The sequence below is a fragment of the Stegostoma tigrinum genome, chromosome 15 (assembly GCF_030684315.1).
Source record: "Stegostoma tigrinum isolate sSteTig4 chromosome 15, sSteTig4.hap1, whole genome shotgun sequence".
Classification (NCBI taxonomy): domain Eukaryota; kingdom Metazoa; phylum Chordata; class Chondrichthyes; order Orectolobiformes; family Stegostomatidae; genus Stegostoma; species Stegostoma tigrinum.
Window position 1 is genome coordinate 17,280,581 of NC_081368.1, and position 23,305 is coordinate 17,303,885.

General features: G+C 43.4%; 1 protein-coding gene across 9 annotated transcripts in view; it reads right to left on the reverse strand.

Annotated features, from left to right (window-relative positions):
- Positions 1-23,305, reverse strand: part of ar (androgen receptor) — a 206,923-nt gene that overhangs the window by 145,834 nt on the left and 37,784 nt on the right. For 8 of the 9 annotated variants that reach the window (XM_048544313.2, XM_048544312.2, XM_048544310.2 and 5 more), the window contains one exon: positions 2,357-2,482. The exons of the other annotated variant lie outside the window; for it this stretch is intronic. In XM_048544313.2, coding sequence (XP_048400270.1) covers positions 2,357-2,482 — 126 coding nt within the window. The remainder of the gene's footprint in view (positions 1-2,356; positions 2,483-23,305) is intronic. 9 annotated transcript variants of the gene reach the window in all.

Sequence of the window (23,305 nt, forward strand, 5' to 3'; positions counted from 1 at the left end):
ACTATTTGTTTCTTGGTGTCACAACTGCTCCAGTTTGTTTAAATTTTTGCATTACCTCGATGACATTACATATGAGCTGGGTGACACTTGACTCACAACATCACCAAATACAAGAAAATACTGCACTTGGAATTTAAAGGCCGCAAATGAACTAGCTACAAAACTGAAAATCACTTCACACTGGAAGATGTAACCAGGAAGAATTACTAACGAAACAATGTAAACCGAAGGTTGCAGGAACAGCAACTCATATTCCGCTTGGGAACCCTGCAGCCCAATGGTATCAATGTGGACTTCACCAGCTTCAACATCTCCCCTTCCCCCACTGCATCCCAAAACCAGCCCAGTTCATCCCCTCCCCCCACTGCATCCCAAAACCAGTCCAACCTGTCTCTGCCTCCCTAACCTGTTCTTCCTCTCACCCATCCCTTCCTCCCACCCCAAGCCGCACCTCCATCTCCTACCTACTAACCTCATCCCACCTCCTTGACCTGTCTGTCGTCCCTGGACTGACCTATCCCCTCCCTACCTCCCCACCTATACTCTCCTCTCCACCTATCTTCTTTTCTCTCCATCTTCGGTCCGCCTCCCCCTCTCTCCCTATTTATTCCAGAACCCTCACCCCATCCCCCTCTCAAATGAAGGGTCTAGGCCCGAAATGTCAGCTTTTGTGCTCCTGAGATGCTGCTGGGCCTGCTGTGTTCATCCAGCCTCACATTTCATTATCTTGGATTCTCCAGCATCTGCAGTTCCCATTATCACGAAATAATTCTTTCAATCCTTTTTATATTATTTGGCCTTATGTCAGCACAATCTTACTTTACAAAGGCAGGTAAAGATGAAATTAGCCATATTGGTCAGATATACCAAATGAAACCTTGACCTCAAACTTTTGTATTTTGTGATTATTTTTCATTTCTCTTATGTAACATTGTGTATCCAAGGTACAACACAAATACAGGTGTAGCAAACAAATGGCTTAAAGTAAAATGGACCATGGATAACTGCTTCCTCCTTGGTGGTCTGCGGGATGGTCTGTAATGCAAACCGCTGCGGTACAACATCATGGCTGCAGTCATTAAAGAAAATACCCCTAATACCGCTACTTGCGTGACACAACTCAACCAAACTGGCCTTGAGTTAGTAACGGCACAACTATTTAGTTTTCTGCTAATGTTAAACATTCAACTGCAAGTTCAGATTTTCAGAGCTTGTGAGAATAAAAACAAAAGGATGTGGGCCTAAAAGGAGACTCCATCCTGGAACCAGGACTTCTACTGGTTTCTCATCAAAATTATCGTCTTTCTTCCCATTAATTCTGGCCAGTGCAGTTTACAGAAGAGTTGGCCTGGAAGATGGTTAACAGGGCTTTTCGTACGCCAAGTGGGTCATGGACAAAATTATTTGAGAACCATCAAATCAAAGAAAAAATATTTGGTTAAGGCTGCATCAACAGTCAAGTAAGTTTTTGGGAGCTACATTCAAGAACAAAATGGCATTTAGATGTGGTATGTAATCAAAACAGTTCAATAGCAATATGTACCATTACTGAAATGCTAAGAATAAAAATTGTTAACTATTATTTATTATAAATTGTATATTATTAAAATAAATAAAATATTAAAATATTTTACAGCTTTAAATGTCAATCATGAAATGTCAAATGCAAATTTAATAGATCTTTCTTGTAAAATATTGACATTTGTTTTAGTTTTTGTCAGAACATTACATTGTGTACTTCCAGGAATTTTAAAATTATGAATATATGAGAAAAAGAGACAAAGAATAGACAATGATTATCTATGATTATCAACAAAGCAAGGGTTAAAAAAGGTAGGTAACAAATGAAACACGTATTTGTTAGAGCTAGGAAGACCAATACTACGAAATCAAATCTTTTAGAACAAGAGAACAAAAATACCCACGAAAACGACTGACTCGCCAAGACAAACAAGCAACATTCGTTTCAACATATTAAATGGCATGAGTGAAGTAAGTGATGTATCTCAAATAAGCAAGAGCCAGTATAGCCACTTTTCCAGAAAGTCAAGTCTCAGTAAGATTTTCATTGTTTATATTTATAGTATCAGGAATACATAATGACAGAATTATTTTCAACTGAAATTTCTCAAGATCAAGACTAGGTTACAGCCAAATATCAATGCCAAAATTCAAAAACTGTTATCTGTTCTACGTGAGTTAACAGATGTAATGGATAAAATATTCAAGCAAATTGCACATATTTGCATGAAGTTGGACTGTTATCTCTGCAATAGTACTAAATAATCTACAGGGGTTCTTCCACTCATTCATTGTAACTTTAGCATGGGACTGACAGAACATCTAGAGAAATGACCTTTTTTTGGCTGATGATGCTGTTTCTCCAAAGGTCTTGCCATTATCCAATGAATAGTATGGCAGGTAACCAGGAGAAACTTCTTCCACCCATCCTCCTTCCTCTACCCTGCAGATTTTCAGGAACCTGTGATTATAAGGAAAAGTCAATTATGACAATATTAACAATTAATTCCTGTATTTTTGATAAATAATCCGTGTCAAATATTTTCACTATCAAGTTCTCTTTCTGAAATCTAACATGTATTACTTGATAAAAGCGCCAAGCAAATTACATCATTTCTAGCCACTGAAACAGTTGTTTAGAAATGTATCGCAAAATTTTCTAATTTCTACTTTGTTCAGCAATGGATTACACTTTGTGACACGCAGATGGTATCACATGCTAGCAGGATGACACTCCTGAACTTATGAAAATAAGGCACATGTAGAAGATTTGACACTTTATGGTGGAGACTCCACAACAATTAATGACAAAGTCAGAAGTCACACTTCACTAGATTATCGTCCAACAGGTTTATTTGAAATCACAAGCTTTCCAAGCGTAGCCCCTTCATCTGGTGAAGTGAGAGGGAAACACACAGACATTGAATTTCCTAGCAGAGAGCTCAAAAGAACATACACATGGTGTGAGTGGAGTGTCAAATAATAAATCTCTGTGGCTGATCAAAAGTGTCAGACAGTTATATAAAATGTCAACAGCTGAATAACAAGTGATGAGGCAAATTAATAATTACAAAAAATTAAAAATATGGTGATGCTGCAAACAAACCAAATGACTGGAATAACATGATAGGTATAAGAGTTGCATACCAAGGGTCTAACCAAAGTATTAAGTAACGCAAAACTGTACAATCTAATTAAGGTAGGGAGTTCACGAAAATTATCAAGGTGATGGGGTTAAAACTGGATAGTAAGGAAGATTTTACAGATACAGAAGTATGGTGAGGTCACATGTAGCATAACATGAACCCAAGAACACATTATTTCAAATTATTTGTTCAATTGATTCATACTTACTATCAAGGTCGGGTTACATGGCCCAGTTCAGCGAAATGAGTTCAACATTAGGAAATACTTAGGTATTTGTCACTGAATATCTGCCAAAAGACTGGCATCTCTTAGCCCCTCACTACCTTTTAAAGGCCACTGCACCAGAGTGGTACTTCACTGTACCTGACGTTTGAGTAGGACATCATGGCAGACTATGGGAAACCAGTGCCCAGCTTTGTAGGCAGGGACCTAGAGGCCCTGCTTGGCTGGTTGGTGCAGGGGTTGGACTTCCTCTTCCACCATGACCAGCAGAGGAGGCCACGACAACAGACTATTCCAGCTGCATCCAAAGTTGCCATCAAGTTAAAACAGACTCAGCTGTCTGGAAGAATGCATTGCAACTTTAAAAAGAATGTCAATGACCCTGTACACCCCAACAGAATGAGTGCCACCATCTTCTCTCCAATACCTCACACTCATTCTGTCTCTCCTACAGTAACCACTCCTCACCAATGCTCATGCTCTACCGGTCCCACTGGTACCTGTAACATGTTTCCTTGCTCATTGCCATTTGTACCAACATCCTTAAGCCTGCATGTCCTCTGCTTTGAAAACAATAAACAAAGGAACAACTTTCTCACACCACTCCCGGCAACTCATCAAACTCACAGTTTACACTCTGTTCAACCAAAGCAGCATTTAACGCGGTCAAAATTGCACTCAGGCTGGCCTATATTTAAGCTTCCTGAAAGCAACTGTTTCAAGCTTCAGCATTCCAGTTTCAGCCAGCCACTAATTATCTAGCTACAGGTTCTCTCAGAGCTTGCATAACTATTTAAGGCTGCAACAAAACTTAACTTCTCTTTTCTCATGATTCACGGACAGTATATTACCTTCCTAGTGCAGGTTAAAAGATGCAGTGGAAAGGCAACAGGACCTTCTTTTAGGGAAAGGTGATCAGCAAGCAGTTACATTCCATGTTACTATAAATATTTTGGCAGGAAGGGGATGACATCCTAAAAGCAGATTTCAGGGACCTAATTAGGATATTGAAAGGAAGCACTTCGAAAACAATGGTTTTAACACTACTCCCAGTAATACGGGAGGCAATGGCCTACTGGTATTATCACTGGAAAATTAATCCAGAGACCCAAGTAATGTTCTGGGGATCCAAGTTCAAACCCTGTCATGATGGATGGTGGAATTTGAATTCAATGAAAATCTAGAATTAAGAATCTAGTGATGACCATGAATCCATTGTCAGGAAAAAAACCCATCTGGTTCACTTATGCCCTTTAGAGAAAGAAACTGCCATCCCTATCTGCTCTGGCCTATATGTGACTCCACACCCACAGCAATGACATTGGGTCTTAACTGCTTAATATGGCGGGTTTCGAATCCAGGTCCCCAGAACATTGTCTAGGTCTCTAGCTTAACCATTCAGCGATAATACCACTCGGTCATCAGCTCCCCAAGGACTGGGATAAATACCCTAGTCAGGGCTTGTTACTGCTGGTGAGAAAGTGCAAACTACATTGGCAGGGGAATGAGAATCCAAGGTCAAATTCAGAACAGTGAGCAGGATGCAAAAAGTTAGCACAATTACTGTCAAAGACAAAGAAAGCAAAAGTTAAAAAGTGTGTGGCGCAAGAAAGAACAGAAGTAAAAACTCCAAATTGGGGAAAGTAAATCTTACAAAACTAGATGTTAATCTGAAAAAGAGTTGACTGGATACAGCTGTCTGAACAAACATCAGTGGCAAATCAATAAAAGGCACTCAAAAGTGAGACTGCACGGGCACAATGTGGACATATCCCTACAAAGAAAAGGGTGATACTACTAAATTTAGAATCTACTGATTATCCAGAAGTAGCCATGATGTGGAGGTGCCAGTATCGGACAGAGGTGGACAAAGTCAGAAATCACATGACACCAGGTTATAGTCCAAAGGCATTATTTGAAAACACAAACTTTCACAGCCTCACTCCTTCTTCAAATGTTACTGAGAGATGTGGTATCAGGCAAAGAATTTATCAGTAAAAGATCAAAAGATCACACCACAGATGAGCATTTATCAAGCAAACTTAAAATGTTGTTAAATCTTTAGTCAGTTAGAAGGTTTTAACTGGTTAATATGTATATGCAAATCCCCAAATTCCATGCAAATCACAGCCCTAAGAGAACTAAAGGTTTTATGAGCATGAAGAAGAGGTGATATTTTAGGTCAGACAATGCATGTTAGGGGTGAGGCCTCGTTTAGAACATATGTTTGTGCTTTGGTTTGGAGTCAGGCTGGTTTTATTTCTAAAGTAGGAATTTATAACACAACACAGTGACTGTCTGTAAATTGTGTGCTTTTTGAACAAACTAGAATTTATCAGCAAATATAAATTCACCCCATAAATTTACATGGTGTGTGTGTGCACGAGTGTGGGGGGGGAGGGGGAGAGGGAGAGTGTGTGTGTATAAGGGGAGGGAGAGAGACAGAGTGTCTGTGTGTGGAAGAGACAGTGTGTGCATGTGGGAGAGAAAGACAGAGAGACAGTGTGTGTTTGTGGGGATGGAGAAAGAGTGTGTGTGAGAGAGGGGAAGAGAGAGATAGATAGAGAGAGAGAGAGAGAGAGTGTGTGTGTGTGAGAGAGAAAGTGAGGGACAGAGAGACGGACAGTGTATGTGTGTCAGAGAGAGACAGGAAGAGAAAGAGAGAGACTGTGTGTGCTTGAGAGACAGTGTGTGTATGAGAGAGGGTGTGTGTGTGTGTGTGTGTGTGTGTGTGTGTGTGTGTGTGTGTGGGAATGTACACTACGGTGGAGTCACCTGTATTGTGATATGAACACAAGGTCCCAGATGAGGCCATCCTCACGGGTACCAAACTTGGCTATGAGCTTTTGCTCGACGACTGTGCATTGTTGTGTATCCTGAAGTCCACCCTGTAGGACATTTACCCAAAGATCCGAGGCCAAATGTCCTTGACCACTGAAGTCTTCCCAGGAGTCAACCCAAAGAAAGCAACAGGCACAGATGGTGTCCCTGGCCGAGCTCCCAGATCCTGTGCGGGTCAACTGGTGGTACCAACATCTTCAACCTCTTGCTCCTACAAGCTGAAGTCCACACCTGCTTCAAGAAGACCACCATCAACCCTGTACGCAAGAAAACACATGCAATGTGCCTTAATGACTACAGCCTAGTACTCTGGCTTCAATAATCATGAAGTGCTTTGAGAGGCTGGTCATGCCCTACATCAACTCCAGTCTCCCAAACTACCTCAATCCCCTACAGTTTGCCTACCAACATAACAGATCCACAGAGGATATCCCTAGCCCAGCAAACATTCCTGGAACATCTGGAGAACAAAGACACACATGTCAGTCTCCTGCTCGTTAACTACAGATCTGTCTTCAACGCCAATATCCCCTCCAATCTAATCTTCAAACTGCGTGGTCTTGGTCTTGGCTCCACCCTCTGCAACTGGATCATAAGGTTTCTGACCCATAGGCCGCAATCAGTGAGGCTAGATAACTGCGCCTCCTCCACGACAACATTCAACACTGGAGGCCCCTACTGTACTCCCTGTACACCTAGGACTGTGTTGCCAAATTCTGAACAAATGCCATCTACAAGTTCACTGACAAAACCATGCAGCGGGACAGATATCTAACAATGGGAGACAGAGGGCTTGGTGCTGTGGTGCAATGGAAACAATCCGTCTCTCAACACTGGCAAGACAAAAGAATTGATATCGACTTCAAAGAGAAGAGTGGAAAACACGGCCCCACCTACATCAGCATAACTGACGTTGAGAGGGTGAACAGCATAAAGTTCCTCGGAGTGATGATAACCTAAGACTTGTCCTGGATTTTCCACTTAAATGTGACTGTCAAGAAGGACTGTCAACGTTTCTTCTACCTCAAGTGGCTCAGGAAATGTGGCATGTCCATAAGGTCTCTCACCAACTTCTGGAGATGCACTACTGAAAGCATACAATCTGGGTGCATAACGGCCTGGTGTGGCAACTGCTCTGCCTGGGACTGTAAGAAACTATAAAGGTTGTGTGCATGGCCCGTACTACCATGAAAGCCAACCTTCCATCCACAGGGGTTATAATCGACTCAGATAGCAAGGTACTGGGCTAATAGTAAGATTCTTGGTAGTGTAGATGAGCAGAGAGATCTCGGTGTCCATGTACACAGATCCTTGAAAGTTGCCACCCAGGTTGACAGGGTTGTTAAGAAGGCATACAGTGTTTTAGCTTTTATTAATAGAGGGATCGAGTTCCGGAACCATGAGGTTATGCTGCAGCTGTACAAAACTCTGGTGTGGCCGCACTTGGAGTATTGCGTACAGTTCTGGTCACCGCATTATAAGAAGGATGTGGAAGCTTTGGAAAGGGTGCTGAGGAGATTTACTAGGATGTTGCCTGGTATGGAGGGAAGGTCTTACGAGGAAAGGCTGAGGGACTTGAGGCTGTTTTCGTGAGAGAGAAGAAGGTTGACAGGTGACTTAATTGAGACATATAAAATAATCAGTGGGTTAGATAGGGTGGATAGGGAGAGCCTTTTTCCGAGGATGGTGACGGCAAGCACAAGGGGGCATAGCTTTAAATTGAGGGGTGAAAGATATAGGACAGATGTCAGAGGTAGTTTCTTCACTCAGAGGGTAGTAAGGGAATGGAACGCTTTGCCTGCAACGGTAGTAGATTCGCCAACTTTAGGTACATTTAAGTCGTCATTGGACAAGCATATGGATGTACATGGAATAGTGTAGGTTAGATGCGCTTCGGATTGGTATGACAGGTCGGCACAACATTGAAGGCTGAAGGGCCTGTACTGCGCTGTAATGTTCTATGTTTCTATGTTAAGGGCCCAGGCCCAAAACGTCAGCTGTCCTGCTCCTCTGATGCTGCTTGGCCTACTGGGTTCATCCAGCTCAACACCTTGTTATCTCTTCCATCCACGGACTCTATTTACATGGTTTGCTGCTGCAGAAAGATGGCCAACATCATCGAAGAGCCAGTGCATGCCGGTCATGATCTCTGCTGTCAGGCAGAAAATACTGAAGACTGAATACACGCACATGCAGATTCAGGAACAGCTTCTTTCCAGCCATTATCAGACTGTTGAATGGGCCCTAGCCTCAAATAATGTAACCTATATGCCACTAATTCTTTTCGATCTGTATATCCTTTGCCTGCTGTGATCTGCCTGTACAGCTCATAAACAAAGACTTTCACTGTATTTCAGTACATCTGACAATATAGTCAATTAATCAACTAATCGCTGGGACAGAACATCCCTCTTTGGCCATTGTTGCCTGGTCTCTGTAAGGACATTTCAGCCCTGGACCTTCGGGTAAACGTGCTCTAAGGTGGACTTCAGGATACACAACAACGTACAGTCATCGAGCAAAGGGTGATAGCCAATTCGGCATCCATAAGGACGGCTTTAACCGGAATATTCGGTTCATGTCAGACTACAGGTGACCCCGTCACACTATACACTCTCACACACACACACACACACACACACACACACACACACACACACACACACACACACACACACACACACACACACACACACACACACACTCTCCCTCTCTTTCTTTCAGTGACATCTTGAGGTTCATGTCCACAGGTCTGTGAAGGCGGCTGGCAACACATTGTCTATGTTATACAGAATGATACAAGATAAAGACAGACCCTTCATCCAACTCATATGCACCAACAAGACATCCCAATCTGACCTCGTCATATGTGCCAGCATTTCGCCCATATCTTTCTAAATCCTTCAATTCATATTCCCATCCAGATGTTTTTAAATGTTGTAATTGTACCCGCCTCCACCACTTGCATTGGTAGCTCATTCCAAATGTGCACCACTCTCTGTGTGAAAAAGTTATCCTCAGGTCCTTTTCAAATCTTTTCTGTCTTAACTTAAATATGTGTCCTCTAGGTTTGGGCTCCCCACCCTAACAAAAAGACATTGCCTATTCAAGCTATCAATGCCCCTCATGTTTCTATAAACCTCTATAAAGTCAGCAGACTCATGCCTCTGCAGCCACTGCATGGGTATGCACATGCCAACTCATTCACTGAGAGTCATAGTGACATACAGTACAGAAACAGACCCTTCGGTCCAACTTGTCCATACCAACCAAATATCCTAAATTAAACTAATCCCATTTGTCAGCATTTGGCTCACATCCCTCTAAACCCTTCCTATTCATATAGCCATCCAGATGCCTTTTAAATTTGTAACTGTGCCACTTCCACTGGCAGCTCATTCCATACAGGCTGTGTGAAAAAGTCACCCCTTAGGTCCCTTTTAAATCTCTCTCCTCTCACCTTAACCCCTGGATCAGACTTTGTCTCTTTACCTTATCCATGCCCCTCATTATTTTATAAACCTCAATAAGGTCACCCCTCAGCCTCCGACACTCCAGGAAAAATAGCCGCAGTCCATTCGGCCTCTCCATATAGCTCAAACTCTCCAACTGTGGCAACATCTTTGTTCATCTTTAATGAACCCTTTCAAGTTTCACAACATCCTTTGTTCTGGTCTCTCCAGCTGCTATCACACTCAGAGGTCCGCATAGGCTGTGGAGAAGCTACATGGATTATAGGTGGCAAGATCTGTTGATAAAGTGATACAGAAAGCATTTGCAGAGTTTTCCTTCATTTGGTGGGAGTACGGAAGACGACAGAATGAAATTATATAACACATTATTAGGCTATTGCTGGTGCTTTGCACATAACTCTGACCAAAATATTAAATGAAGGACATAATTTTCTGAAGTGTCCTGAGGAGATTTATAAGCAAAGAACAAAAAACTAAAAGAACGGCACATGCTAGAAATCAGAATGTAGCAGAAATTGAAAGAACATAGAACAGTACAGCACGTACAGCATAGTACAGGCCCTTTGGCCCACAATGTTGTGCCGATCTATTATCCTACTAAGATCAAACTATCCTTCATACCCTACATCTTACTATTCTCCATGTTCCTATCCAAGAGTTGCTTAAATGTCTCTAAAGTATCTGACTCCACTAACACTGCCAGCAGCACATTCCACTCACATACCACTCTCTGTGTAAAGAGCCTACCTCTGACATCTCCCCTATACCTTCCTCCAATCACCTTAAAATTATGCCCCCTCCTAACAGTCATTTCCGCCCTGGGAAAAAAGTCTCTATCTACTCTATCTATGCCTCTTAACTTCTTGTACACCTCTATCAAGTCACCTCTCATCCTTCTTTGCTCCAATGGAAAAAGCCCTAGCTTCCTCAACCTTTCGTCATAAGACCTGCCCTCCAGTCCAGGCAGCATCCTGGTAAATCTCCTCTGCAGCCTCTCTATAGCTTCCATATCCTTCTTATAATGAGGTGACCAGAATTGAACACAATATTCCAACTGTGGTTTAACCAGAGTCTTATAGAGCTGCAGCATGACCCTGCGGCCCTTAAAACTCAATTCCACTGCCAATTAAAGCCAACACACCATACACCTTCTTTACAACGCTATCAATTTGGGTAGCAACATTGAGGCATCTATGGAAGTAGACCCCAAGATCCCTCTTTTCCTCCACACTGCCAAGAATCCAGTCATTAACTCTTTATTCTGCATTCAAATTCGACCTTCCAAAATGAATCACTTCACACTTTTCTGGGTTGAATTCCGTCTGCCACATCTTTGCCCAGCTCTGCATCCTGTCAATGTCCTGTTGCAACCTACAACAGCCCTCCACTCTGTCCACAACTCCACCAACCTTCATGTCATTGGCAAACTTACTAACCCACCCTTCCACTTCCTCATCCAAGTAATTTACAAAGATCACAAAGAGTAGAGGTGCCAGAACAGATCCCTGTGGAACACCACTAGTCACCGAGCTCCAGGCGGAATACTTTACAACAACTTCCATCCTCTGACTTCTATTGGACAGCGAGTTTTGTACCCAGAAAGGCAATTTCCCTAAATCCCATGCCTCCTTACTTTCTGAATCAGCCTACCATGGGGAACTTTTTCAAATACCTTGCTAAAATCCATATACACCCCATCTGCTGCTCTGCCTTTGTCAATGTGTATTGTTACGTCCTCAAATAATTCAATATGGCTTGTGCGGCATGGCCTTCCTCTCACAAAGCCATGCTGACTATTTCTAATCAAACTGTGCTTTTCCAAATAATCGTAAATGCTATCTCTCAGAATCCTCTCCAATAATTTGCCCACCACAGAAGTAAGACTGGCCAGTCTGTAATTCCCAGGATTATCCCTATTCCGTTTCTTGAACAAGGGAATGACATTTGCCACCCCCAAATCATCTGGTACTACTCCTGTGGACAGTGAGGACACAAAGATCATTGCCAAAGGGGCAGCAATCTCTTCCCTCACCTCTCATAGTAACCCTGGATATATCCCAGACTTATCTACCCTCATGTTTTTCAAATTTTCTTGCACATCCCCCTTCCTAACATCAACCTGTTCGAGCATATCCACTTGTTTCATGCTACCCTCACAAACGTCAAGGTCCCTCTCACTGGTGAATATTGAAGCAAAGAATTCTTTAAGGATCTCCCCTACCTCCCCTGACTCCACACACAAGTTCCTTCCACTATCCCTGACTGGCCCGACCCTTACTCTGGCCATCCTCTTGTTCTTCTCATAAGCATAGAACGCCTTGGGGTTTTCCTTGATCCTACCCCACCAAGGTTTTCTCATACCCTCTTCTAGCTCTCCTAAGTTCATTCTTCAGTTTATTCCTGTCTACCTTGTAGATGTCTAGAGTCCTGTTCGATCCTTGCTTCCTCAAACTTAAGTAAGCTTCCTTCTTCCTCTTGATTAGGTGCTCCACATGTCCAAATTGCTGGAATAAACTCAGCAGATCTGGCAGCCTCTGTGGACAGAAAGCAGAATTGATATTTTGGGTCCATTGATCCTTCTTCAGGACAGAAGAGAATAGATGGATAGAAGTTCTGAGGAAAGGTCACTGGACCCAAACTGTTAAATATGCTTTCTCACCAGCTGAGATCTCTCTGCAATTTCAGATTTACAAGCATGTTGCTAGGGCTTGAAAACTGAAGCTATGAGAAATGATTTGATAGGCTAGGTTTGTTCTCTGTAGAACAAAGCAGACAGAGGTTTTATTGAGTTGTACAACATAACAAGGATCTTGGACAGAGTGCTGAGAGAATACTTATTTCACCAAACAGAGAAGTCAATTGCCAGGAGGCATAGATTTAAGTTGACTGTTAGGAGGATGAAAGGGTTCATGAGGAAAAGTTTTTCACCCAGAATTTTGTGTCTCAAATTTGCCACCTGGTAGCCTCAATTCAGTTAAAAGGAACCTGGATGTGCAGTGAAGTGCTGTTACCTCCAAGACTATTGACCAGGTGATGAGAAGTAGGATTATAATGCAAGACTTGTTTATTCAACCTGCACAGATATGATGGACTGAATGTTCTCTATCTACACCGTAACATTTATGTGGTTCTTTGAGTACTGCAGGGCAACTTTTCCTTTTTGTTTCACTGCACAAACCTCTGAGGTCTATCCACGGCAAAAGCTTTTCAAAGCTCAAAGCAATGCATCAGTCAGCGTGCAGAGAAATTCCCAGTGCTCATATGCCTAAGCAGCCATAGAGGCATTTTGTCATCGGGTCTGTGCTATTAGCACTGAAGGCTGATAAAGTAAAAGGTATAGAAGATTTTCAACAATTTTGTGTAGACAGTGTTCTTACGCAACTGACAGAAAAAAAGTGACGCTCTGAAGAAGAAAATAATTTCCCTGTGTGGAAGTATTCTACAATAGGAGACATCTACATCATCCATAAATACCAAACAAAGAGGCAAAAGGTGGGGTGGAAATTAATGCAATAATAATAATTATCACATTTAAAAAAAGAAAAATTAATAGGGCTAAAGGTTGATAAATCCCCTTGACATGATGGGCTGCATCCAAGAATATTAAAGAGAGTAGCTACAGAGTTGGTGGATGCACTAATAATGATTTTCCAAGAATAAAATCCACACAAAAGGTTATTGAACAAATCTGCTAAAAACTCGCTCATGCTTGAGAGCATCACTGACTGAGCCAATTATTGTTTTACTGCCCTTGAAATAAGTGGCTTGCTAGGCCATTTCACAAGGCAGTTTAGAGTCAACTACACTGCTGCAGATCTGGAGTTACATGCAGATCATACCAAATCAGAACAGCAGATAGCCCTCCCTAAATAACATTGGCGAACCAGTTAGGTATTTGCAAAAAATCTACGATGCTTACATGTTCACCGTTAGACAAGTTTTCTTTTTAAAATCCCAGGTTGATATTGAATTCAAATTTCCCCATCAGTCATGATGGGATTCAAATACATCTTACCAGAACATATGGATTTTGAATTACTAGTGCTCGTGAGATTACACACAGAGCCTATCAGAACTCAGGCAGTTGGGACTGATATACTGCCATGGAGAAAGGACTAATTAAATAACAGAAAAGATTTAATACAGATAAATGGATCATTTTCAGTTTGGCAAACTGTGGCTAGAGAAGTGCCACAAGAACCAATTTTGGGATTTCATCTGTTTGTAATCTATATGAATGATGTGGATGAAAGGAAGAACAAGCTAAGTATGCTGTTACTATAAAGATATGAAGCCTGAAGAGGACACAAAGAGCCTATAATGGAACAGATTAATTGAGTGGGTAAAAATTAGGGTATAATGGTAGAAGGTGTAAGATTATCCACTTTGGAAAGAAGAATAGAAAGGATGAATGAAAGATGAGACTGGCTTCAGAATGCTACAGTACAAGTGAGTCAGGGTGTCCAACAGATATGCATCTCAAAATTACATGCAAGTACTACTTGAAAATATCTCAAAAGGTGAATGGAATTGTCATGATTGGAACCAGCTGGATCTTATTGACTAGAGATCCTTGATTAGCCCAGGTTAACAACTCCAATCAGGGATGCTTGGCTGATCAATAATCACAGGATATGCAGCAGTCCCACATTAACTGCAGATTGTGGTGGTTCAGAGACTCCCAGTCCAATTGTCTATTTTGCAGTGCTTTGGAGTCCATGGATCATATATATATTGGGTGTGGATGCTTGAACTCCCTTTTCAGTTGTCTCAAAGACCTCCGTTTGTGTTTTTGGTTGCACTTTAGCCCCATGTTCCTGATCATTGGGCACCTGGTATGGAGGGGGCACACAGGTCACAGGATCTCCTCATGAATCTGCTCCTGGGCCTGGCAAAACTGGCTATTAATAGGTCTTGGCAGAGGGCTGTGGAGGGGGTCGTTATGGCCAACTGCCTGCCCATCATCCGTGGCAACATCCGTGCCTGGGTGTCTCTGGAAAAGGAGCACGCGGTATGCACCGGTACTCTTGATGCCTTTCAAGAGAGTTGAGCATCGCAAGGCGTGGAGTGCTTTGTTTCCCCCAAGAACTATATTTTGATTTGATTCCTACCCTCCCCCTCACGTTTTTCCCCCACACAGGCATTGCCCCTACAGGGGCTCTGCTTGATACGAATGCTTTGGTCACATGGGTGACTTTCCTGGTGGTGGTATATTAATAAAGTTATTTGCAGACCCAGTTTTTTTTTAATGTGTCCCACGCCCGCATACGCACGACAAGGGTGCTGATGGAAGATAAGCACTACTGCTGGATGGTAGTAGTGTAGAGGAACAACACAAAAACAAAACCAGGAAATTTGAAATAGCCCCAGTTCAGGGGACTGACTCTGAGCTGACTGGCCATGGCTAGTTGACTGTGCACAAGTAGATATATGGTGATGGGATACCACCCTCTGTGCAGTTATTTCAGTGGTGATGAGAATGGGACTAATGACGTAACCATGCAGAAGCTGCTTGCTTCCACTAGCTGAAGACACTGGACTTCTTAGAAAATGCAGCAAATAGAGCATGGGATCTACAGGGCATCCCAATGGAAATGGACTCCTTCTCCTGTCCAACTGAGCTTGGGAACACCACTTGAATGCAGGCAATCGCAGAGCCTCATGCAGGGGTTATCCTGTGCAGAGGGACCCTAAGCCAGCCCACAGCAGAACGCGACAACAAAGCTGAGCCTTGGCTAGGTGGCTAAAAAGTTCTTCAGGATCTGGGCCAGCAAGCCATTATTGCTGCCAGTAGGTGGACCTCGAGACAGCAAATGTGTCCTACAACACCTGACTTGTAGGCTGGTATCCCTGAGGGTGCACACTCTGGAACGTCTTCTCTGTATGTGAGATGGAACAATTAAATTGCCTAGCCAAATCAAAACTGATTAAAATTAATGATAACTAAGTGTAGAGCTGGATGAACACAGCAGGACCAGCAGCATCTCAGGAGCACAGAAGCTGACGTTTCGGGCCTAGACCCTTCATCAGAAACGGGGATGGGGAGAGGGAACTCGAATAAATAGGGAGAGAGGGGGAGGTGGACCGAAGATGGAGAGAAAACAAGATAGGTAGAGAGGACAGTATAGGTGAGGAGGTAGGGAGGGGATAGGTCAGTCCAGGGAAGACGGACAGGTCAAGAAGGCGAGATGAGGTGGTGGGTAGGAAATGGAGGTGCGGCTTGAGGTGGGAGGAAGGGATGGGTGAGAGGAAGAACAGGTTACGGAAGCAGAGACAGGCTGGGCTGGTTTTGGGATGCATTGGGGGGAGGGGACGAACTGGGCTGGTTTTGGGATGCAGTGGAGGGAAGGGGAGATTTTGAAGCTTGTGAAGTACACATTGATACCATTAGGCTGCAGGGTTCCCAAGCGGAATATGAGTTGCTGTTCCTGCAACCTTCAGGTGGCATCATTGTGGCACTGCAGGGGGCGCATGATGGACATGTCATCTGAGGAATGGGAGGGGGAGTTGAAATGGTTCGCGACTGGGAGGTGCAGTCGTGTGTTGCGAACCAAGCAGAGGTGTTCTGCAATGCGGTCCCCAAGCCTCCGCTTGGTTTTCCCAATGTAGAGGAGGCCACACTGGGTGCAATGGATACAATATACCACATTGGCAGACGTGCAGGTGAACATCTGCTTGATATGGAAGGTCATCTTGGGGCCTGGGATGGGGGTGAGGGAGGAGGTGTGGGGGCAAGTGTAGCACTTCCTGCGGTTACAGGGGAAAGTGCCGGGTGTGGTGGGGTTGTAGGGGTGCATGGAGCGGACAAAGGAGTCGCGGAGAGAGTGGTCTCTCCGGAAGGCAGACAAGGGTGGGGGTGGAAAAATAGCTTGGGTGGTGGGGTCGGATTGTAGATGACAGAAGTGTCGGAGGATGATATGTTGTATCCGGAGGTTGGTTGGGTGGTATGTGAGAATGAGGGGGATCCTCTGGGGGGCCGGTTGTGGCGGGGGCGGGGTGTGAGGGATGTGTTACAGAAAATATGGGAGGCGCGGTCAAGGGCATTCTCGACCACTGCGGGGGGAAAGTTATGGTCCTTGAAGAACGTGGACATCTGGGATGTGCGGGAGTGGAATGCCTCATCCTGGGAGCAGATGCAGCGGAGGCAGAGGAATTGGGAATAGGGGATGGAATTTTTGCAAGAGGGTGGGTGGGAGGAGGTGTATTCTAGGTAGCTGTGGGAGTCAGTGGGCTTGAAATGGACATCAATTTCTAGCTGGTTACCTGAGATGGAGACTGAGAGGTCCAGGAAGGTGAGGGATGTGTTGGAGATGGCCCAGGTGAACTTGTGGCTAGGGTGGAAGGTGTTGGTAAAGTTGATGAACTGTTCGAGCTCCTCTGGGGAGCAAGAGGCGGCGCCGATACAGTCATCAATGTAACGGAGGAAGAGGTGGGGTTTGGGGCCTGTGTGGGTGCGGAAGAGGGACTGTTCCACGTAACATACTCTGGGGCATGATGGCAGATTAAGGGTATGGCTTCCATTCCGGTCTCCCAGAAGAAGCAGCTGGTGCAGTTACCACCAATGGTCGTAAAAGGCTCAGGCTGAAGCCTATTGGGGCAGAATTGGTTCAAAAAGAGTCACCCAGATTGGCTCAATACTTTTTGATTGCAAAATGGCTGCCTTAGTGAAGTCCTCGTAAAATAGCCAGGAGTTTCTCAGGAAGGACATGGGACTATCAAAGGGACTTTACATGTTGACCAGGAAACAGTTCTGAGATTTTGCAAGGCCCACCTGGTGCCATTAGCCTTGTAGGCAAGAAGACAGGTGGAAATCAGGAGGCTGGAGAGTGAAGGAATCATCAAACCAGTGCGCTTTGCAGAATGGGCAGCACCAGTTATACAGATTGTGAAGCCTGGTGGCTCAGTTTGCCTTTGTGAGGATTTTAAGCAAACGGTAAACCTCGTCTTGCAGCTGGATAAACATCCGATTTCTTGCACTGAGGACCTGTACACAAAGTTGGTGGGATCGGCTATCCTTTACAAAGCTGGACATGAGCCACATGTACCTGCAACTGCGGCTGCTTGAGAAGTCCCAGATGTACGCTGCATAAGATCCATAAGAGTTTATATCAATATATAAGACTGCCAACTGGGGTATCATCAGCCTGCGCTCTTTTCTAGTGGACCATGGAGAGCATTTTACAATGGCTACCCCAGTTGCCATTTAGTGTATGACATACTAATGACAGGGAAAATCAACAAAGAGCACTTGAAGAACTTGGACATTATGCTTGTACATTTCTACCGGGCCAGTGTATGCCTTCGAAAGGAATAATGTGTGTTCCAGATACCCCAAGTGACCTATCTGGGTTACAGAGTCGACAAAACTATGTTACACCTGTTGGAAACTAAAATGACGATGATAAAAGGAGTCCAATCTCCCATGTCTGTACGGTACCTTAGGACTTTCCTTGGGTTGTGGTGAATTATTACAGAAAATTTATACATAACCTGGCCTCCATCATGGCACCCTTACACCTGCTACTGAAAAAAGATCAGCCTTGGAAATGGTCATGTAGCCAAGAAGTAGCCTTTAGAGAAGTAAAAAAGCAGCTACAGTTATCCAAGGTGCTGGCTCACTTTGATATGAAGTGAGAGGCAGTGCTTACATGTGGTGTCCCCTTACAGTATCTTGTAGTGTTGGCTCACCATTGGCCCAGAGAGTAACGCACGATAACATATGCTTCCCAGACTTTGGCTGATGCCAAACACAAATATGCTCAGATAGAGAAGGAAGGTTTGGCAGACGTGTTTGGTGTGAGCAAGTTCCACCAGATTTACAGATCAGTCATAGGAACAGATCACTAACCCCTGCTAGGGTGTTACCCACAGCTTCTGATAGGATTCAGCATTGGGCCCCTCTCAACACATACAAGTACGAGTTAGGACACGATCCAGGAAGCCCGGTGTAATGTGGATGCCTTGAGCCACCCTGCACTGGCAGATATTCCACTGGTGATGCCTCCCCTGGGAGAATTCGTTTTGGTTTTAAACTTCCTGTCACTGCTGACAAATCCGACTGTGGGCAGAAAAAGATCCTGCCCTAGCAAAACCAAAACAGCTGGTGGTAATAGGGGAAACAGCAGGATCATTGTAACCAGGATTGAAACCTTTCTGGACCTGAGAAGACCAGATCGCTGTAAAGGATAGCAGATTACTATGGAAAGCAAGGGTGAGTGCCCTGAGTAAAGGTCATCACCAGATACTGGCTGAACTCCACCAGCGTGATCAAGGGGTTTCCAAGATGAAGATGTTAGCAAGAAGTTATTTCTGGTGGTCAGGGTTGGATGCCAACATAGTTATGCTGGTGGAGCAGCACCCAGATTGCAGTTAAGGACAAAAACTGCCACCATATGCAGCATCCCCATATTTGCGGGAATAGCTGGATAAACTCTGGATTTAGTTGCACATTGACTATACCGGTCCTTTCATGGGCTCAATGTTCCTGGTCTTTGCTCGAAGTGGTCGGACGTGCATGAAGTTCATTCATCAACTCAGAGATGATAATTGAGAAGCTATGAGGATCATTCGCAATAACGTGTCTCCTAGAAGTACTGGTCACAGACAATGGAACGACTTTTACCAGCAGGGTATTCAAATATTTCCTAAAGGCAAATGGCATTCAGCACATAAGGACAGTTCCATACCATCCATCGTCCAATGATCTAGCAGAAAGAGCAGTCCAAACGTTGAAGACAGGCTTAAGGAAGCAGCCTACAACATCACTTGATATTAAAATGTCCCAGTTCATGTTCAAGTATAGGACCACTCCACGTTGAACAACAGGGATAGCTCCTGCGGAGCTGCTGATGGGGAGTAGAATCTGCACCAGATTACATCTAAAATTTCCAAGCCAGCCGGGTCTGGGATGAAATGGAAGCAAGAACACCAATGCCAGCCTCTTCTAAGTGAGAGAGACAACTTATTTCAGGGGATGAAGTTGGCTGTAGAAACCATGGAAATAGCACTATATGGGTAAGAGATAAGGTTAATGTAAGGTCAAGTCTCATGCACTGCAGAATTTAGGTTGGTGAGGCAGTCCTGAGTAAAGAAGTGGATCACCTGACAGCTGTTACCTTGCAAACAGGGCAGAAACAAAGCATACCTGGCCCCTCAGAACAGCCAGAAGGCCTGTCAGAAGCTGTGGGTTCTCTGCCTCTGTCTGGTATCGGGGAAATCTTGGGGGTCACAGATGGCTGCAGCTGTCTTCATCTCTGTTTTAAATGAAAGACACCTAAAAGAGGAGGAATCTCTCCCGAAACATTCCAGATGCAAGAGATGGACCACGGTCCAGTACACACCGCTCGTGTCAGAGAAATCAGACCCTGGGGTGAAAACATTGCAAAAATTCCGACAAGAGGAAAACCAGGGTTATGTCCTCAGACTTGGGGGGCGCGGGGAGGAGAGAGACACAGTAAGTGGAACCAGTTGGATGATGTTGACTATGAGATCCCTGGTTGGGGTTGTTAACCGGACCAATATAACCAGGTGATCTGAAATATTCTTAGTTCGGGGACTGACTGCAAACAGCCAGTGCACTGTGCACAAGTAATTAAAGGGTGACTTGATGACAGGATACCAGCCTCTGTGCAATTATTTCAGTAATGTTGGCCTTTACTGCAAGGGTATGAAGAATAAAAGTAGGGAAGTCTTGCTCCAGCAGTCGACAGCATTGATGAAACCACACGTGGAGTACTGTGGGAGGAAAATGTTTGTGTTGGTAGCAGCTTAGATAAGATTCATGAGAATAATTCCTGGAATGAAAGGATTGTCTTATGAAGAAATATTGAGTATGTTGGGTCTATTCTGATAGAAGTTTAGAAGAATGAAAGGTGACCTTCCAGGATTCTGAGGGAGCATGGCAGGGCAAATGCTGAATGCACGTTTCTGGTCAAGGGAGAGTTTGAACTAGGGTACAGATTAAAAATAAGGGTGCTCCCATTTAACACAGAGATGAAGATGAATTTGTCCTCTTAGGAACTCTCTTCAATAAGGCAGTAGAGTTAAAGTTATTGAATATATGAAAGGGAGATCTTCGATTGATTGACAAGGGCGTTAAGGTTGACAGGAAACGCAGTTACATGATGTTAAGGCCACATCAGCCGTGATCTTATTAAATGCTGAAACAGGTTCAAAGGACTGAAAAGTTGAATCCTGTTCCTATTTTGTATGATCTTGTAGTCGTTTTTATTCCTAACTTAAGTGTGCTGATGACAAAAGATCAATATGAAACACCTTTTGGGCTACTTGAGAGAGCATGTGTAGTTACGTTATTTTGGATTTGGCACAGAATAGATTTTAAATTACTTAATTATTACTTGTGGCGCTTAACGAGAAAATCCCGTATGGTGGTTTAATCATGAAAGACAAGTGTGGCTTCCTAATCCTGAAATACTAAATGCATAGGGATATAATTAGCACTTGGTTACCAATGTTACGCCGAATGAAATCTTAAAGCAACTTATGATTTGTATTTTTAATTTGTTGTAAACATAGAATACAAAAAGGAAGAACTTTCTTTCATACACACAAACATTCTCAGTCCTTTGGAACTTATTCCTCCTGACTATAAGCATCAAAAAAACCATGTTGTGCAACCGATTGTTATATCTCCTCCCAATGTTGTTAATTAACCCCAGGAACAAATTCATCTTTGGTCTACAGTGACAAGATAATCTGGTCTGGATTTTGTTTCTGAGGCTGGTAAGGGCTGTCCCAGAAGCAGTTTGGATGTGGCTGCTAAAATGGGCTCAGCAGCTGTATTAAAGTTATATACTTTCTAGCCCTCAATATCATTCACTCTCCAACCCACTCCCCATTCAATCCGTGCAATCTTCAAAACTACTCACTTTGCACTATAGAACCAATGAGTCAAGTAATAGTAAGAACATCTTGAAGTGCACTCAGTAAATCAATTTGTAAATCTTAGAAAAGCTACTGCTCTTGCAACCTTACAGGAGTCACAGAGAGCTATTAAGAGTCACAAGAAGAACTTTATCTCTTCACAAATAATCATACATTATTTATGAAATAAACATAACAAACACTGAAACAGAAAATCCAATGATAGCCAGACATGATTGGAAATGAACATACTTGTTGTGCTGGAGCTCCATTTCAAAGTATACAAGATGAGTCAGACTCAGTATATAACTTTTGCAAGTTTTACAGGCTTTTGCTTCCATGTCATTGGTGGAAAATAAACATGCTTTACTTTCAGCTTGGATGCAGGAATTCTGTGTCCTGTTACTCAACATGGCTGATTCTAACTCTATTCTAGGCTATTGGGTAAACACAATATCTGAGCTGGTGGTTTTGTCAGATCAATTGATGCAATTCTAACATCAGTGCTTGTGCAGCTTCTCTCCTTCTTGGAGCTCATCTGGATGGAGAGAGGGCATTTCTCAGTTTTCTGCAAGTAGAAAATCAGAAAGATAAGTTTGGACCAAGAGAAGGGTGAGGAGTGGTGGATTGGGAAGCAAACAGGTATACAATCGCATCATGAGCAGCTTGCTCCTCATCTTAGGTAAAAGGTGACTGGTGGGTTAAGAAGAATGCTGCAACATACAGCCGTTCTCAATGGTCCCAGCAATACTGGATAGCACAGGTTTGATTTCAGCCCACCACATGTTGAGTACCGTATCCTCTGGAAAGTTCTGGAGAATGGCATACTTCTTCCCTCCAGGCTTTTTCCACTCCCTTCCATTGTGTGCACTGTCGAAGGTGGGCAAAATCTCACTAGATATGTATGACTCTGGATGATGTACACGCTAGAGCTGAATACCTGGAAGGCAGCAAGTAATTGTGAAGCTTGAACCATTGTTAAGTATGTGCGACTCAAGTCACATGTGAATATTAGACTGAAATCCTGGATGACAAGGAGTGTTAGTGAGTGAATGACGGAGTGTGAAGCATTGTGCAGAATGGGAAGTTGATCATGTAGTGCATTCAAAATGCATTTTAAGATGCATTCACTGTCATTGGTCATCCACATGTGGTTATGTGATTTCTTACAACACTGATGCCAAATCATTGGGCCAAGATGCTGGAAAGTGAACCCCTTGGCCATCTATCTTCATTCTTTTATTAATATAGACCTGGAAAGCCCCATGATATCAATCTAGTGGTCCATGTCCATTGCTAACATCTCCAGGCTGGATTCACTACCCTGGTAACCCTCTTTCAGCTCCGGAGTTCCATTTTGCATGCTTCAAATTGCAGTAGTTTTATTCAATACAGATTCCTTTACAAAGGAACAGGTTGTCTTTCAGAAGAGCATCTGGCTACAAAACATGCTCTCAGCAGAACAAAAATCAGTCCGTTGCTGAGCAGGTGGGCTGCCAGCAGTGAGGCAGATGCTTGTTGGCCCCAGATTACAATTGGTTGTCCTCATCAGGAATAAGAATCTGAATGAATAAACCTGTCCGTGACACACTGGGGATTAATATTTGAGGAACTGAGAAATAAATTATTGAAATAACAAATCAAGCAACAGAAACTTAAATTATGAATTTTAAATTGTGAATCAAGTGTAACTTCATTAATAAAACAAAATATAGACA